We start from the raw sequence: 20861 nt of genomic DNA on the forward strand, positions 1-20861 counted from the left end.
AAAACATCGTAATTTTTTCTGAGAACAAATAGATATTTAAATCAACGATTTTTCAAAATTGCTGGTTTGCCAATTTATCAATTTTGACCGATTTTTACTAATGCAATAGCTTATCCGATCTAACAATCAAATCAAATCAATGTCTCCTAAAATATGATCGGTTCGATCGGCTAATTCGATTTAATTTTTAAAATATTGATAGAGGGAGAAACTTGAATTTTGTAATAGAAGATGGAATGTTAAACACAACTCAACAGAGACATATAAAAATGGCATTAAGGTATAATAATTTACAGTGTTGGGTATATATATATATATATATATATATATATATATATATATATATATATATATATATATATATATATATATATATATATATATATATATATATATATATATATATATCAGTAGATGAGAAAATTCTCTATCTATATATTGTTCTAGTAGCTAGTAATAACTTATTCAAATGTCATGCAACCGCTGCTGAGTAACCAAACAACCATGATTATGGCTGGAGCTTGTTTCTCCCCGCTCTTCCGCCGCAAGCAGCCGTTTCAGGCCTTGAAACTTAAGTCAGGCAGTATACGGAGCATAACCTCTGCTCGGTTTGCCATGTCAATCAACAGTGTTGGAGCAATGGAGGAGAAGCAGAGACGGAGCGGTTGGAAGGAATACTTGGAGCAAGCGAAAGTGTTGATAGAAGCAGACGGTGGACCTCCGCGGTGGTTTTCACCGTTAGACTGCAGTTCAGCGCCGGATAATTCTCCGCTGATGCTGTTCTTGCCAGGTCAGTCATTGTTTTGATATTAGTTGCTGAAAAACTTCTAAACCAATACATAAATCCAACGTAGATTCTACCAATAACCACAAAATCTAATCAAGATTTTTTTTCCAGTAAACTGTTTTATTTTAAACAAAATTAATGTAGAGCTTTTCTACTAAAGTATACAAATTTTAATCTTTGTTGACTTCATTAATAACTCAAAAGTGTAATCCTTAAATTTTGTCGAATTGGAGATCGAATGAAAAATTAGTAATGCGTTTATGTTTTCAAAAAATAAAACAAAATAATTTTTTTAATCAATATAAATTTTGATTAATTCAAAAAACAAGCGATACAAGCCGATCGCGAGGATCTACCATACACTATCAGACAAGAAAAACAAAAACCAAGGATACTAAATCATTAAATTAATCAGATAATCTCTAGTCTTCCTGTTATGCCATCCCCTATACACTATCATGTCTATGATAATATCTTCAACTTTTCTATTTTGTATAAACTTTCCAAATCTTTTGTCATATCTCCAAATTTCATAAATGCATTCAGCCAGGTTAAGAAGTTGAAAACTCTCTTCTAAATAAAACAAATTAATCATTAAAAAACCCTAAAGGTACAATTAATTTGGAAAATGCGCCCTAAAGGTACAATTTAAGAAGTAAATAAAAAAAATGTTATCTTGAAAATTGTTATTAAATTTATTATAGATATATAATTAATGTTTTAAACAGGTCAGTAGGTCACATAAACTATTGTCTTTGGCCTCTAAATTAATTTTTTCTATATTTAGTAATATTCACTTTCGACATTTTAATTAGGGGTGGCAAAACGGGCCGGGGCCCGCCGGGCCGCCCGTGCACCCGTCAAAAGTTGGCGGGTTGGGTTGAGATTTTAGGCTCGCCAAAGTCCGCCCCGCCAAAACCCGCCGCCCGCCATACCCGCCCCGCCAAAGCCCGCCGCTCGCCAAAACCCGCTCCTCCTCCAAAACTCACTCTTTTTTTAGTTAATTCTAATAATTGCAATTCTTGATGATTTATTTTATACATTTATTTATAAATATATGTAATATTTTTTAGAGTAAATTTGTTAAAAAATTACTTTTATAAAAAATTGTTTTAAAAAATAAGTGAAAAGTTTAATTAAAAGGTAAAAAAAACATATTAATCTATTAAAAAAATATAAATAAAAATAGGCGGGTAAGCCCGCCGTCCGCCAACCCGCTATCTTGGCGGGGCGGGCATGATTTTGATGCCCATTTTACTTGGCGGACATGCCCGCCCCGCTCGTTTTTTGGCGGGCATAAGGCGGGGCGGGCGGCCCGTTTTGCCACCCCTAATTTTAATATTGCATTGCTTTTATTGTGTGGTTTGCTAGTTTTTTTTTTATAAGATGGAGGGCCTAAGCCCAAAAGAAAAAATGTTAATGCAGAGACAATAAATGCAACAATGCACATGGTAAACATTGACCGACACCATAAAATATAATATAAATAGACTTTCTTTTTAAAAAAATATTTAGGCTTTTTTATTTTACAATTTCATGCTATGATGAATTCACATTATTAATAATAATAATATAAAAATTCAAAAAATTTATTTAAGATTAATACCAAATCAATTTTATTATCAATTAAAAAATATAAATAAAATTAATTAAAATAATTTCATAAATATTTTAAAACTTAAAATTCAATAAATAAATTTTAAATATTTTATATTAGACTTTATTTTAAAACACGCCTTAGACCTAAACATCTATTAGGCCGGTCCTAATTTTAAATTATTTTGCCGGTCCTAATTTTAAAGTATTTTTTTAAAGAGAAATTTTTTATTTGTAGATTTTTTAACATGTGTTCTATGGACACATTTTTTAGGTTTAATTTTTTTGTATTATATTTTAATTTTGGAATTCGTTTTAATTTTTAAATTAAAATTTTTATTGATCTCTTAATTCTTTAAAATATAATATATTAATCATTAATTTTATTTAATTAACAGTAAAAAAATTAAAAATTGGTCAATAATTCATTGTTAATTAATTGAAAAAGATTAGCATAATACATTTTATAAAATTAAAAAATTAATATAAATATTTTAAGTTAAAATACCAAAATAAATTTAAAAATTAACATACAAGACCACATAATAGAATATTAAACCTATTTTCTATCAGAAAGAGAAAGATGATTATATTGCAACGTGCTTGAAAGTCGAAATCACATATTGAGATTATGTTTGACCTGATTTTTTGCTGACTTATCTTCAACTTTAAAGGAAAAGTTGGGCCAAACAATTTTTACAAAAAGCTTCTTATAAAAAATTAACTTTTATTTTAAAAATAAAAATATAATTTAAGTAGTGACTTTTATTTTAAAAATAAAAATATAATTTAAGGAGTTTCTATTAAAGCGGTTGAAAGTAACTTTATAATAATTTTTTAGAATATATGTACATAACTATATATATCTTCGAATCCCAGTGAATACAATTTATACCATCACATTATTATAAATTATTTTTTAATTCTTCACTTCAACACACATTTTCATAATTCTTTTTATACTACTTTATTTTATCTAATTCAAAAAAAATTATTCGTTCACATGCCAATATTATTTTCACATATTTTTAAATATTTATTAAAAAAATCATTTAATTTTTTCACTTTTTATATTATTTTATCTATATATTAAATAAAATAACTTTTAAATTTAAAAAATTATAAATATTATCAAGCAACTTTTATTTTCAACTTCAATTTAAAAATCTTTTATAACCGAAAAAAATCCGACCAAATGATATCTATATATGTTTAATCAGTGTTTTAAAAATCAGACCGGACCGGCCGGTCGGACCGGTTGATCCGGGAACCTGTCAGGTAACTGGTCTGGTTCGATTGCTGGATCAGATATGTCATTGAACCGGTGTGAACCGGTCAAAACCGGTGTAAATCGATAAAACCGGAAAAATCGGCGGTTTTCAAGAACCGGTGGTTTAAATGCATTTTTAATTTTTTTAATTTTAAAAACTTAAAACAACAATCATTTTAATTATTTTAATAAAAATTAAAAGAAAAAATCAAAGAAAAATATAGAAAATACAAATAGAAAATAAAAATAAAGATGTTTCGGATGCGGTTGATTTTGTTGCAGATGATTTTGATATTGAAGAAGGAGGTACCAACATTGAAATAATTTTTTCTTCTTTGAAATTAAATTTAGTAGACAATGAAGTTTATTTATTATAATTTATTCAATTACATTATGTTACGATTAAATTTGTTTGCAAATATATACTTTGTAATTTTATACTATTTTATCATGTGTGATATCTATGTTTAAAATTTGAATTTAAATTATGATCATGTGAATTTATTTAAGATATGATATTTTTAAAAATTTAAGTGGCAGTTATATATTGTAGAGACTACTGAATCATCATGTTCGACATATTTTATACCTATATAGTTTTGTTATAACGACCGGTCTATTCAACCTAATTATCCGGTTTAGTCATGCGGTTCGACCAGTGACCCAGTGGTTCAATCAATAAACCAGTGACTCAATACCCTCACCGGTTTGATGTCTAGTCCGGTTTTTAAAATACTGTGTGTATCAAACTAATCTATCAATTCCGACATTTATTTGACATGTTCTCGTAATGAATAGCGAAAGAAATCACAACAAACTTTGATCTTGACGTATACCTACCTATAAAACATGCTAGTGTATGCTTTTAAACTGTATTTATTTATTATTTTTTGGATTACTATATTTAGAATATAAACATAAGCATACCAAGGTCAATCTTGGAGTACTCAACGGTGGGGGACACATCAATTTAGAGATCGACAAATGTGAACAGCTCAATTGAAATCGGATCGGATTGTGCGTCGAGTTAATTCAGTTGTTTAATTTAGATTGCATAAGATTGTTTCGGTTGGATTTGCATAAAATCAAAACTTTAATGGTCAAAATTGGACCTTAAAAATTAAACTACTGTTTGTGTTGAATTGCTTGGATTTTATCTTTCGACTCAAAATCTATAATAACTGACCATTTCTCCAACTTTACCTTAACTTTTAAAGTTTGTACACCAATTATTATTTTATATTTTTTAGTTTTACATCCATGGTATTTTTGTTTGCATTTTAAATATAGAGAATATCTCATTATACCATTTGATTCTCTCAGTTATTTGACGAAATTTTAATTATGATTCTTGCGTCCGTAAATACATATCTGGAAGTATTTTTTTAATAAAAAATTAGTTTTTTTCAAAGATACATCTACGGAAGCGTTAAAAACACAGTAAACGTTGAAAAATTCAAATTATTTCAGTTCAGCAAATCTTCCGTAGATACATCTACGGAAATGTTAAAAACAAAGTGTTCTGTAGATGTACATACAGAACATTATGTCATATTTAAATCTTCTGCATTTCACTCCAAAAATAGAACATCAAATAATAGTGCAATATATATGATGTATACAATGTATTCTTTTGGTGTTCTATTTTCCATTGCCTTAGGGTTAAGGGTTTAAGAAATTGCAAATTGCACTATAATTTGATGTTCTATTTTTGTTTAAAAAATTGAAATTTAGGAGTGAAATGTAGTTGATTTGAAAATATAACAGAATTATTTTTAACACATTTCGTAGATACATCTACGTAAGATTTGCTGAATTGAAATAATTTGAATTTTTCTTAAGTTTAGTGTGTTTTTTACGCTTCCGTAGATGTATCTACAGAAAAATTAAAGTTTTTTCTTAAAAAGTATTTCCGAAGATACATCTACGGAACTAAAGAAATATTTTTGACAACTCACATGGTGGATAAAAGATCCAAATGGTGAGGTTAGAGATTCTCCTCATTTATGTCTTGCAAGTTTTTTTTCTCATTATTTTATCTCTTTTTTATAGGCTTGGATCCTCTCTTAATTTTTCTTTCCAACTCTCTTATTTAGTAATTTCTTTCTATCTCTATTTTAAGTTTTATTTCTTTTTTTAAATTTATAATATGTTATTTATCATCTCACATTTATGTTGTGTGAAGAAACATAAATGAGAGAAAGAGAGTCTCTAAAGTGTTCTTTTATATTTGATAATTAAAAGTTTAAATTGCACTATTTCCTTTCTCTTTTATTTATTTATGGTAGAGTTTAAATTATATCCTTTAATTTATTTAAAAATTTTAGAAGCCATTGTCTTCACAGCTCATACTTTATATTTACACTGTTTTTACTTTTTACTCTTGTCTTTAAATTCACGCAAGTTTCCAAACCATAGTTTTTTGTTTTGAAAAAACTAAAAGGTATATTAAATAAAAGACTCCCAGAAAAGTACAACAGTACATTGTAGTACCATAACAGATTAACAGGTACAATATACACCAGAAAAACTAAATACAAAATTATACCCCCCACTGATACAAACAGACTAGTCAAATACTCCACTAGCAGCCCCACACCAACTAGTACTAGCTACTATAATACTTGAAATTCACGCAGGCTAATTTACAATTTAAGGGATTTGAACTCCCAACCTTTTGTATTTATTAAAGAAGGATCTCACCACTCAACCACCTAAGTTTAGGTGAAAGTTTTATGGCATAATGAAATCATGAAACTAGTAAAATAGGTGGTGAGAGAAAGGAAGTATGTTAAAACAATAACGTCTATTCAAAATGAAAGTTTTATGGCAGTATTGATATATACCACTTGAATGAAAGCATAAAACCAGTAAAATAGGTGGTGGGAGGAAGACGGGAATTTGTTATATATTATTTCTACTATAAAACTTTCAGCTAAACTTAAGTGGTTGAGTGGTAACATTAGGGATTGGAATTGTTAAAATTAATTAACAGATACCTACGATCTAATTTATACATGTTTAAGTCAAAATTTTTGAATAGGAAAGTGTAGACTCTATTGTACTTTGTATTTTATATTAAAATATAAAAATAAAATTTAATTATCTTGAAAAATTTATGAAAATAAATTAAAAAAATCTTATGAATAATGTCATAAGTTGTTTACATAAATTCTCTCAAACAAATAATTTCACAAAACTTATACTCTTATGTAGGCTTAAATAAGTCAATGTAAACAAACATTTAGTTTCATTGTACTTTTGATTTTCTAGTATATTTAATCATTAGTTAAATTGCTTATTTACATATATTAAAATGATATAGACTTTTTAAGCAGACTAATAAACTAATTAATGACTAATCAGACATTCGAAAAGATCAGACTCAGGCAAAAAAATAAGCTTATGATAAGTCGTATGTCAGACTAAGGCTTTGAATTATTTAATAAGTCAAACTCAGATTCGGCAAAGTCTAACTCGGTCCAACCTATTCTCACCTAAGTAACTTTTTTTTTCTAATGTCCAAATGGTTATGAGGATTGAATTCTTTGGTGTTCAAAATTTTGGTATTTAAATTTTAAATACTTAATTTTTGTAATTTTCTAAAAAATAATTATAATTAAATGAATAATAATGAATTAGAATTATTTAATGAAAATGTAGCATTGACACATAATTAAGTCATCTCTTATGTCATCAAATTTTGATCTTAACTTAGAAGGAGATTAAAATTTGAAAAAAATAAATTTAAAAAAACATAAATAAATTAACCAAAATAATATAGAAATGAAGGAGAGATGAGTGAGAGAAAGAGAAAAGAGAAAATAATCTTGTATTATCATCTTCAAAAGTACTTTTACATTGTAATATGGGCCTTATTTATAGGACCAAAGGGAGATGGAAAGTCACATCTATTAATAGGGAACATGAAGATGAAAAGGAAGAATAAGGATGAATATCCACTTTTATCTTTATTCATAACATCTCCCCTTGGATGTCCATTGAGGATATGTCTCATTAAAACCTTACTAGAAAAAACCCAATGGAAAAAATTCTAGTGAAGGAAAAAGAGTACAATATCCTTTGAATGTGAATTTCCTCATTTAAAACCTTACCGGGAAAATCCATTGGGACAAAACCATGGTGAAGGAAAAAAGAGTGCAAAACATATGTATTTCTCCCCATCATGCAGACATTTATATGTGAGACGATATTTTTTGTAGTTGTTGCTTAAAAGTTATTCTTGGAAGAGACTTCATGTAACGCGTCATTTGATGAACTTGTTGTTATGAGTTGTTGCATAGATCTCCATGAAATGGTTGTACCATCACATGTAAACAAATAACCTGTTTCTGATCTACCATTGTGAGAGTCTGACAAGTAACCTGCATCTCTACAAAAACAAAGTATATGTTTGACTCTGTTTGAATATCTCTGTGTAGCTGAATAATTGTATCTTGCTAATAGATTGACCACATATGATATATCAAGACGTGTATAATTAACAAGGTACATTAGTGCTCAAATTGCACTAAGATATGGTACTTCAGGATCAATCAATTTTTAAAATCCTTTTCTCGAGGCCTGAAAGGATCAGATATTTCTCTACATCTAATGATATAACAATCATTGGAGTAGACAACATATGAGATTTTTCCATGTATAAGTGTTTCAACACTTTTTTATATAACCTTCCTGATGTACAAATATTCCATTGTCCAAATTCTCAATTTGTAAGCCTAAACATAATTTTGTTTTTCCTATATCCTTCATCTCAAACTCTTCCTTTAAGCAATTTATAGCTTTTGGAAGCTCTTCAGGGGTTCCAATAATATTTATGTCATCCACATAGACAACTATTATTGCAAATTATTTTTCACATCCTTTTATGAAAATACAAGGACAAATTGAGTTATTTGTATATCCACCCTTTAGTAAATATTCATTAAGGCGATTATATCACATTCGTCCAGATTTTTCAACCCATAGAGAGACTTGTTCAATTTGATAGAGTAATTTTCTCGACATCCAAAATTACGTGCCTCTAGTAAATTGAATCCTTCAGGGAGTTTCATGTAAATGTCACTATTAAGTGAACCATATAGATAATCTGTTAAAACATCCATCATGTGCAAATTAAGCCCTTCATGTGCTACAAGGCTTATTAAATATCGAAAAGTGCTTGCATCTATTACAGGTGAATATGTCTCATCAAAATTAATTTATGATCTTTGCGAAAATCAGTGAGGAACAAGTCGAGCTTTGTATCTCACAATTTTATTATTTTCATTTTGTCTTCGCACGGAAACTCATTTGTATCCAACCGACTTCACACCTTGAGGTGTTTGAACTACAGGTCCAAACACTTGTCTCTTGTGAAGTGAGTTTAATTCTGCTTCAATTACATATTTCCATTTAGGTCAATCCTCACTTAGTGTACAAACTTTACTAGACGTCGATTCATGATCCTTTTTGTCATTCATCACATTTAGCGCTATATTGTATAAAAAATATCATCAATGTTGACTTCACGTCGGTTCCATTGTATTCCATTATGGACATAACTTATCGAGATCTCTTTATTTTCATAAGTTTCAGGTACCTGATCAATCTCTTATGGAGATAAAATGTTTATTCTGTCTGAAGATTCTTTTAAATTTTCTATATCCTCACTTGGGTCATCTTTATTCTTAGCTCCCTTTCTTGTTCGGTGATTTTTATCTTTGGAACCAATTGATCTGCCACGCTTCAGGCGTGGTTGAGACTCATTTGATTGTCCAGCAGGGATATCAATTTTTGTTGGAGCATTTGAAGTTGGTATATATGATTTAGTCACACCTTTTGGATCAGTGAATGCATTTGGTAATTAATTTACTAAGTTTTGAAGCTGAATTATCTTTTGAACTTCTAGTTCACATTGTTTTGTTCGAGGATCAAGATGAGATAATGATAATTCATTCTAATTGATATCTTTTTCCAGCTTCTTATTCTCTCCCCCTAATGCTGGAAAATTTGATTCATCAAAATGACAATCAACAAAACGAGCACTGAATAAATCTCCTGTTGTTGGTTCAAGGTACTTACGATAGATGGAGATTCATATCCAACATATATTCTCATCCTCCTTTGAGAACCTATCTTATTGCGTCGGGGTAGAGAAATTGAAACATACACTGCACATCCAAAAATTATTAGATGGGAAATATTATGTTCTTTACGAAAAACTAACTATAAAGGGGAAGAGGTGTGATAACTTGTTGGCCTGATGTGAATCAATATTGGAGCAAGCAAAATTGCATGTCCCCAAGCAGAAATTTGAAGTTTGCATCTCATAATAAGCGGTCTAGCAATTAATTTCATGTGTTTAATAAATGATTCTGCAATTCCATTTTCTGTATGAACATGTGCTACTGAATGTTCAATGTATCAATTTCAGTAGACATACAATACATATTAAATGCTTGAGATGAAAATTCTGCAGCATTATCAAGACTAATTTTCTTGACATGATATTCGGGAAAATGAGTTCTTATTCAAATCAATTGAGCTAGCAATTTCGTAAACGTCTGGTTGCAAGTTGACAACAAACAAACACGTGAGCATCTAGTTGATGCATAAACTAAAACCATAAAATATTTCGAACTTTTGGTTCATATTGATTTTTATGGGGATCAAAATTTAAAATTGTTTATTTGAACTTCTCGTTCATGATTTCAACTCCTTATTCCCTCCCACTAATATTGAAAAAATAATTTATTAAGTGATAATCAGCCTACTGGACTGCAATCAAGTGTTTTATTATTTTCTCAAATCATATCCTCAAAATTGAGATTCATATCAATATTCTTTCATGACTCATCTTAATGTATTATATTGGAGTAATTGGAGTATACACAACACATCCAAATATTCACTTAGATGAGAAATATTAGAATAAATGGTAAGTTTACGGAGGATTAAGATATAGTATCTTGTTGGCTTGTTGCGAATAAATATTTAATTTACTTGATTGCAGGTTTCCAAAGTATAATTTAGAAGTTATAACCTCATAAGTATCAATCATACAACTTACTTTAGACGTCTAAAGAATGGATTTTCAAGTCCATTTTTTTCATATGAACATATGCTACAATGTTCAATATCAATTTTTAATAATATATGTGATACTTATCAAGAAAGTTCTGGAAAGAAAAAATTCAGAAAATGAGATCATTTTCTGAGAAGACAATTTCACAAGCTTTTGGTTGTGAGTAGACAATAAATATTTTTCATGATATTTTGGCCAATGCAACAATTAATGTCATGAAAAACTCAATTTTTTTGATTTTTAATTTCCTTTAGAAACACAACAATTTACTGGACTGAAAAAACTTCAGGTTCTTCAATATTAATTATTCGCATCATATTATATCCGAGATCACTTAACCGATTTTAATTACCAACAATACATTTAAGTGTAATTTGTAAATTTCTGGTTTACAATGTCACGTGCTTCAATTATACTAATATAAATGTAGTACAAACTCGATGAAAAAGTTGATAGCTGTTACAAATGTCATCCATACATTATACTTGTAAATAGAAAAGAATAGTATAATCAAGATTTATACGAGAAATCTAAGCACTATTATAACAACTTTAAAATATGTAGCAACTTTAGACTATAGTTATATGTGTGTGTGTTGCAACATAGTTGTAAAAAAAAAACTTTGTAGTGCAAAAATATAGTCTATAAAATAAAAAAGAATGATACATGTTAATTATATAAACCAAATCACTAACTAGTGACATAAGAGACTAATTTTATTGTTTGACTAGTACCAATGGATATGGAGAGTGAGATTATTTTGTTAGTAGCAATAAAATAAAGTTTCAATGTATATCAATATTTAGAAATAATAAGATATAAAAAAAATAGTATCAACAAGACTTTGTTTAATATGAGATATTACAATTGATGACAGAAATTAAACACTGATCATCCTAATTTTGAAGCATCAAGAAGTATATATAATCTGTGTAATGGTTGGCAATATATTCAAAACCAATATAATTGTATCTCATGATTATCAAAATCATACAAAATCATATCACTATAAATAAGTTTTTTTACTCTCTCTCTCTCTCACTTCAATCTTTGGTTTCCATTTTTCTTGATGAGATTACGCAGAGATCGGAAAATTGGATTGAGGTTTCGGTGGTGGCGGAAATGCCGCCACCTTCTTGTGGCAACTATCTGAAGCTGAGATGCTGTGTGAGATGAGAGCGTCTTACTTCGCACAATGCTTCCAGCTCTACGATTCCTGTTACCTCATTTGCAATTACATTGCCAGCTCTATATCTTGGCTGTGCACCATATAGTTTATTTCACCACAATATTTATTCATGTAATCTAATGCCCTATGTATCAAACAACAAGCTTATTATATTCCAAATTTTACAGGAATTGATGGCGTGGGATTGGGACTTGTTTCGCATCATCGCCAACTCGGAAGGTTTCTCTTCATTTCACCTTTTTTATACTAACTCATATATGTAGTAATGAAATATTAATTTTGTTATTTTTTGTTTATTCAAGGATATTTGATTTGTGGTGCTTGCATATTCCATTTGCCGATCGAACACCATTTACAGGTCCTTTTTCCTTGTATACTGCTCATCTTCAACAATCTTACACTATACGTTATGTTTCTTTTTCAGTAGTGTATTCCATCATTATTTATTTTCCTGTTGCAGACCTTGTGAAATTAGTTGAGACAACAGTTAGGTTAGAGTATCAGCGTTCACCAAATAGGCCCATATATCTCGTCGGAGAATCTCTAGGAGGCTGCCTTGTACTGGCTGTTGCCGCTCGTAACCCTCATATTGATCTTGTACTAATTTTGGCAAATCCAGGTAACTTTTTAGCTTTTAGTCATATAGATAAGATTTATTAGCTTTCCTTTTACTGATTTTATACTAATTTTGGCAAATTCAAGTAAGATGTCTGTTATTGCCTATGAATAAGCTGGAGATTAGTGTTTTCCGAGTGATGCCATTTATTGGAAATGGTTCGATGGAAATGCATTTCATAGCTAGAGCTTTGAGTGAAAGTTCCTTAACAATATCCAAGTTGTTTTTGCTGTAGCAAATCAGTTAAAGAATCACAAAGCACCTGATCTGACCATGACCTTCCTATTTGGCAGCTACTTCTTTCGGTAGGTCCCAGGTGCAACTTCTAACATCATTGTTGGACGCGTTGCCTGCCACACACTTTCCTGCTCTGCCTAACATTCTCAGTTTGAGTGCAGGTTTGCTCATGTTTCTTTGCTGTTTTTTAATAAGTACTATTTTCTCAACATCCATGTCAGGTGCCTTTAGTCCAAATTTGATCTTCATAGCTCCTAATATATCTTGAAAATGTTGAATGTTATGCAGAAAACGAGAAATGCATCTAATTTTCGAGAATTATGTGAAGAATTGTTTTCTTTCACCAAAGATTATTTTATTTTAAATATTGTGTTTCTCTTTATTAGGAGTCTAGTTTATAAAATTGGAACCGTGCCTCCAAATTGTTTGAGACAACCCTGTAAATTTCATATTATGTCTCTACTTCCCTATTTTCTAGGATGTACTAGGGGTGGCAATAAAATCCATTAAGGGAAAATCCATCCAATCCATCCAATAATTTATCCATCCAATCCATCCATCAACCAAATAACTATTTAACGGATTGGATTCAATCCATCCATTTAACTATATGGATGGATTCAATCCATCCATCTCATTTAATAAATCCAATGGATTTTTTTTTAGTTTCACTTAAAATTTTCATCTAACAATTGCATTTTTCATCAATAACTGCTGTTAATTTCTTCTCATTGTTCAAGTAAGTTACTAACTTTTAATGATAATAATAATAATTTTATTTTTTATTTCCACTATCGTGAAATTACTCTTTCTCTCACGTAAACAATCATGTTCATCACCAATTAAATATCACCATCAGTTTTTTCACTCACTTTTGTATATACTTTTAAAAGCACCAATTCATTTGAATTGGAAATCATATTTCAAAATAAAATTGAAAAAATCTATAATTCAACACAGTAGTTAAGTATTGAAGGAGAAATAAGAATGCAAGGGTGTCATAATTTAACAACGAAGTAATATATCATTCCAATTATTAAACGAAATTGTAAATTCATACAAAGATAAAAAAATTAGAAACAACATTAGAAAAAAAGAGAAAAATAAAACAGAATAACACTAACAAATAATTATCAAAATTTATCTATCAAATATTATAAATTATGAATAAATATAACATAAATATATTATATCTATATATTGTAAAAATATTATTATAGAGAAATTAAAAAAAAAGTTTTTGTAAAGTTTTAAAATCTAAATTATTAGAAAATTAATTAAAATATTTAAATAAATGTTTTGGATGGATGGATATCCATCCACTATAAAGATGTTAATGGATGGATTGGATTGGATTTTAACCTTAATGGATGGATTGGATTGGATTTTTTAGATGAAGATTTAATGGATTGTTAATGGACTAATGGATTGATTGGATCCATCCATTAGCAATCCAATCCATATCCATCCAATCCATCCATTTTGCCACCCCTAGGATGTACCCACTATGGTTTACGGCGTATGAGATTGTTGTGGATCTAGTTTTCTCCTTAACCATATAAATGTTTCATGCCTTTGTTCGTTCTTGTCTTTGATTCTTTTTTTCATTTTCCGCTTTTGCTTTCCGCTAAAATTTGAATTATTTATTAATCATAGTTTTCTAGTTAATTAAATTAGCAAATACTTAATTTCTTCTATGTCACTAGGAACCTATGCTAATTTTTCACTCCAATATCTTAAGGCCTAGTTTTTTTTTTGGTAAAGTTCAAATATCATAGTGGAGAACTTGTATTCCGCCTTTATCTTTTACCAAAGAAAATGATACTTTTCTCTATTAATGCCTTCAAATTTTCTTTTAACATTAGGAGACATTCTAAGGACAGTGTTCGATAACGCTGTGAAAAGACTTCCACTACTAAATGCAGCAAGAGAGCCACTAGGCGACTTTAATACTTTTGCATCATCTCTTCCTGTAAGGTTCTACCGTTGTTTTTATTTGAAAAATTAAATAAAAACAATTTCAATTAGAAGTGCAGTGTGTGACTTTTTCTTTATGCTTTGAATATTTGAAGCATGTTGTGTGAGTAATAATGAGTTAATGCCATTGAAAGTGCTTAAAGCATAATTCAGAATAAATATTAAGTGAACATTGGCTAACTTATTTTCGTTCTTCTATTATAATTTAAACATAGTAAAAGTGGAATATGCTGGATTTTGGAAGACTGTGGTTGCACATCACTGCATTTTCTTTGATCTGACTAGTTGTTGCTCATTTGAGCTTTCACTTCATTTACTTTCAATACTGAATATCTATTGTTGATTAAATTATCAGGTTCTTGCAGACATTTTACCAAAAGAAACATTTTTGTGGAAACTAAAGATGCTCAAGTCTCCGTCAGCATATGCTGATTCACGCCTATATGCTATCAAAGCTCAGACTCTGATACTTTGCAGGTTCATCTCCTTGTGATTGTATATCTTATATTGGTCATTATATTGAATCATATGTTCTATCACATAGCAGAAATATGATAAAACCAACTGGTATATTATAACTGAAAATGGGGAAGGATCCCCTTTGATTACGAACAACGGAAGCACTTCGAGGGTCTGCCAACTTCCCAATGCCAAAAGGCCCTATTCCTCTCCTATGATAAGATAATCCCCTCTCTAATCCTCCTCTCTATTAATAGGCAGCATGCCTTATTTAACCTAACTAACTCTCATCAAAACTATTAACTATCCATAACTAACTAACTAACTAACTAACTAACTAACTAACTATTTAAGTAACGAATAACTACTTCTTAACTAACAATAACAGACCTATCAAAATGCAATAGCAAAATAAATTGATAAAAAGAGTGTTTAGTCTGAACAACCAATTTAATGAAAATTTATTACTTCTAAACCTTTTATTTCTTATACATACCATGATTTCCTTTTCATAAACACATGACACTTTCCTTTTTCAATGTATGACTCTTCCTGCAAGATGAAACTGAGTTATTTCATTTGTTCTTTAGTGGAAAGGACCAGTTACTACCTAGCCAGCAGGAAGGTGAAAGACTACGTCAGTTACTGCCTAACTGTGAACTCCGTAAATTTGATGACAGTGGCCATTTCCTATTCCTGGTATTCTTTTCCCCTTTTCTTTTTTTCTTCTGCTGGCATGCTTCTCGTTAAGTTTCTTTCCAGGAATGCATCGTGATCTTATTCTTCTGATACAAATGATATCAAACCAGTAGGATGTTAACTGACCTTAGCTTTGGGGCCTTTGCAGGAAGGCGGCCTTGACCTAGTAACGGTAGTCAAGGGAACTTCTTACTACCGGCGTGGCATGTATCATGACTATGCTTTGGATTTCATACCGCCTTCACGAGATGAAGCCAATAAAATAGTAGAATCTTACAGGTACAACTTACTGAATAAATTTGATCATTTAATCTATTAACACAAAGCAAGAGAATTCATATTATATAAATATAGAAGACTGCTGGGAAAGCTTAACCTACAGCTACCATGATGAGTTGTTTGATATTGATGTCTTGATGATATTGTATGCCTGTGAATTAATATTTGTTCATTCTTGTTAATTGAGTTGATCACCTTTCAATTATAATGCTTCCAGTTTGTTTAACTTCATCACAAGCTCTGTAATGCTTTCAACTTTGGAGGATGGAAATATTGTAAAGGGCCTTGCTGGAATTCCTTCCGAGGGGCCTGTTTTGTTAGTTGGGAACCACATGCTGCTAGCATTGGACAAATTTTCCTTGATATCTCGTTTTTATATTGAACGAGACATCATTGTTCGAGGAATGGCACATCCCTTTATGTTTAGGAGACAGAAAAGTGGAAGACTGCCAGAAGTATCTTTTTTTGACTGGCTAAGAGTTATGGGTATTGTGCCTGTAACAGCAACTAACCTTTTCAAGCTTTTCTCTTCCAAGTCACATGTCGTATTATTTCCTGGAGGTGTTCGCGAGGCTTTTCATAGGAAGGTAAATCCTTTAAGTTGGCCCTTCATTTTCAGTTTGATCTTTCTCAAGGAATCCGGTTTTGCTCACCCGACTCTTTTTGAAGTCTTTGACTTGTTCTTCTTGAACAGTTGGAACTAAATGCAGTCAGCCGGTTAGGAAGTTTAGATAGGGCTTGTGATTTATATGAATTGAATGAGTTATCAGTTATAACTTATAAGTTATACCTTATAACTACTTTTTTATAATTCATTTAAGGGTAAAAAGAAATAAAATTCATGAATCGTCGTAGATCTTGGATGTGCTGGAGAAAAAAAACATTACTTCCCCAGCATAATCATAAAATTGCATCAAATGCTTGGTATTTAATATCACATGTTGGATCTGTCTAGTGCATCTGGCTTATGATAAATATGTAGAATGGGGCACAACATGGTTTTAAATTGTGGTCCGGAACAGCAATTGCGGCTGTAATATTGTTGATGATGCAACATTATGTGTTCCGCAACAACCGCAATCCCATCCGCAGACATATAAGATGATGCCGGAGGTGTTGGGCTATGAGGGTGTCCGGGGATCATCACATAAGAGCAACCACACAAGTGAGAGACACCACATCTTATCCCAAAGTCTTAGGTATTAAGTCTATGGATCCTCTCACTTATAAAGTGTTCACCAATAGATGGTATCCTTCTAGTTTTTAGAAAAGAAAACAGGTCGTCAAAAAAAGAAAGGAAACGACTACTGTATTATTTCATTCACATTTAATGTTGGAATTTCAGCGTTTATTCATTTTAAATTTCACTGTGCCTCTTCTGTTTTTATATTTATGATCTAAAATATACTAGAATTGTTAAACTCCATCATTTTGTGATAATTATCAGGGTGAAGAATACAAGTTATTCTGGCCTGAACAATCTGAGTTTGTCAGGATGGCTGCCAGATTTGGAGCCAAAATCGTACCTTTTGGTTCTGTTGGAGAAGATGATCTTGGTCAAGTAAGTTTCAGTATTTAATCAGCCAATGGTTTTCCTTTACAAAGTAATTATCTTTCTCAAAATGCTGGGGCATTGAAAGCAAACTCTTAAAGATTTTTATGGGAAGCATAATTCTACTATAGTTTCTTACTCAGTAAGTTATTATGAACTGTAGGATTAATTTTTGTTCACCACTAGTGTAATGTCCTTGTAAGCTGTCATCAAGAGTTTTCGATTGCATTTTGGTAAATGCAGCATTACAGCCTATTACATACTGCAGTGTATGAGTAGATCATATTCTGGATCCATTTTAGCCATTTGGATGGAAGTAACGCTGTACTCTAGCATTTAATTATTTCCATTCATAAGATATGAGAGAGGTTCAGCAACTAGCGGAAACCACATATGTTGTGACATATTTGTAATCGTTGAATAGTCTTTAGGGAGTTAGTATGTTTAAAAGGAAAAAAAAGCAACAAACTCCTATATTGCTTTTCTGTCGAGTCTCCCAGCAACCACCGCCTCTCGCTACCTTCTCTGCTTCCATGACCACTACCCCGATGAAACCTCAGCAGCCTATTCCCTTGCCACATTACAATCCTCCATCAACTAAAGAGACCTTTTCTGCCAATACCCATTAAAGACAAACTAAATCCAGAAGAAGTCCAGACTTTTATGGTCTTGCTTGAATCAACGGTCCAATATACCACATAACAACCATGAGGCATATGGCTGAACCATAGGGATGAACCAACAACAAACTTTGTAGTGAAGCCCCTCTGCATTGAAACACTTATAGTGTCCAATGTTTGACCTCCTCACACTTGATTCCCCTCTAACTATGCCCAAATCCCAATACACCACTTTCTGTTCTACAAATGCAATTAAAAAACATCATTGCCATGTTTTTTGCCCCTGCCAAGCAATGCTCTAGGTTCTTTTCCGCCTTATACTCACTTCTAGCGGCGACAGCAATCCTTCACAACTTGAGTGGAATTGAAGACTCAATTGGGTTGTTATCTGTCACCTCACCATTTTATAACAACTCTTTGAAAAAGTCACAGTTTATCTTCTATCTCGTGAAAATCTATCTGGCGCTATGAAGGATTTGTGTACTGTAACGCTCACCTTTTCTACCAATGTTAGAAGTTATCTATGGCTGTAGCAGTAGCAGATAACACAGGGATTGCAAATTCCATATTAAAATTTCCGTGAATATCTTGAACCTAGATTTGAATATCACAACACCATATCTCATTGTTCTTTTCAGATTGTGATTGATTATGATGATTTGATGAAGATTCCTTACGTTAGGTCTGAAATAGAAAACCTTAAAAATGAGGCTGTGCAGTTGAGGTATCTATGTTTGCTTTTTGTTGATTCATACCATTTTTTATATACTTTCCTTTTTTCCAACTTTTATATATATATAGACACACACATAAGCATTATTTTTGTACCTTATATATTGCTAAATTAGGGTTGGTGTTGGCGGTGAGGTGGAAAATCAACAAGTGTATCCACCTGGAATTTTGCCTAAAGTTCCGGGCCGGTTCTACTTTTATTTTGGAAAACCAATTGAAACAGAAGGTAATGCCCAATACATATTTCTCTACTTGGAATAACTAAAATGTGGTGGTAAAATTTGAGATATTGTTTGACAGGAAGGAAACAGGAACTTAAGAACAAGGACAAGTCTCAAGAATTATATCTTGAAGTGAAAACTGAGGTAGAGAGATGCATTGCTTATTTGAAGGAAAAACGGGAAAGTGACCCCTATAGAAATGTATTGACTCGGTCATTATACCTAACTACAAACGGTCCTACATCCGACATTCCAACTTTTGAAATTTGATTGTTCTGCACAGAAAATGGTATGTCCTATAGAAGGTTGGACCATTGTGCAAATCTTCCTATAATTTAAATTAAAAAGAAGCAACTGCAAAAAATAAATGATTGGGATAGGATCATAACTACTCAAGTTGCAGGTAAATTTGTAAACTTTTATTCTAGGGTCATGGCATCTTGAACCATGTACGAGGCATCAATCTATCATTCCCTATCATAGTGAAACTATATGTCTTTCGTCTATATTCACACACCAGAAGTGTTTGGAATTCATTCCAATACTTTCTGTGGTTGGTTTTTAGTTTGGATGATTGTTTGTATTGAAAAGTCTGATAAACCTATATGGTCCTTTGGTCTGTGTTTATGCCATTTTCTCCAACTCAGACCAACTTTTGAGATTTGTTTGCTTTGTAAAAATGTTGTTTTATTTTTAAAATTTATTGTCAAACAGCATGTAGAAAAACCAAATAATCAAATTATAACAACAATCATCATTAAAACAAATTAAGCATACAATACAACATGTTCTATGAGTGTTTTATGGGTGCTTGATACTGAGTTGAAGAGTGTCAAAGATAAGAAAGAAACAATTTTTGGGACACTTGGTTGACCTTTTTAACATGTATCGTACGAGTGTTATATAAATGTCGGACATGGTGACACGCCTCCTCTTAGAGGTGTTAATCTTGCATATATTTAAAACAAATGTTAGCCCTTCATATATTTAAACCTCCAATAACCACACCATGACATTATAAAACACGGCCAATCATAAAGGAAAATTTCATAATATTTTTTCCTTTAAAAACCTAACACATTTTAGATTGGTTACAACATAAACCAATGTAAAAAAACAATTTTACTGATAGATTAAGAATCAATTGTAAAAATCCACCATTCTTCAGATACATCCTTCAAGCAATGTGTTTGTCACATTTCCTCGTATATTTGATGACAAAGGGTGAATATGTATTATAATCTTCAGATGCACTTATGAGATTTTTTTTTTAAAGGATAACTGAGATAATATTGTTGGTAAAGTTATAGTGGTAGTTTTGGATAACATAAATCATTAGTCATTCATAAACTAAATTTATTTCTAACAAAAAGTGAATTTTCATAAGATATTTACACATCAGTCATTTGCATAAATCATTCGCATATCATTCATTTGCATAAAATACATATAATTTATAACATAGTCATTCAAAATGTTTACATTAAAATACAAGTGCAACAATGCAATGACATATAAATAATACATCTATGTTGGTGGA

General features: G+C 30.9%; 1 protein-coding gene across 1 annotated transcript; it reads left to right on the forward strand.

The window, feature by feature from the left end:
• The first annotated feature begins 495 nt into the window (after positions 1-495).
• On the forward strand, positions 496-19982 carry LOC131626981 (phytyl ester synthase 2, chloroplastic-like). Its single transcript, XM_058897816.1, has 14 exons — positions 496-790; positions 12097-12148; positions 12232-12287; positions 12390-12548; positions 12839-12943; positions 14648-14754; positions 15115-15236; positions 15809-15917; positions 16066-16196; positions 16414-16783; positions 17644-17757; positions 19007-19092; positions 19217-19326; positions 19401-19982. Exons 1-14 carry the CDS (start codon positions 505-507, stop codon positions 19589-19591), a joined length of 1998 nt encoding a protein of 665 aa, XP_058753799.1. The 5' UTR covers positions 496-504; the 3' UTR covers positions 19592-19982.
• Positions 19983-20861: the final 879 nt, after the last annotated feature.

This window comes from Vicia villosa, unplaced genomic scaffold (assembly GCF_029867415.1).
Source record: "Vicia villosa cultivar HV-30 ecotype Madison, WI unplaced genomic scaffold, Vvil1.0 ctg.000339F_1_1, whole genome shotgun sequence".
Taxonomy (NCBI): domain Eukaryota; kingdom Viridiplantae; phylum Streptophyta; class Magnoliopsida; order Fabales; family Fabaceae; genus Vicia; species Vicia villosa.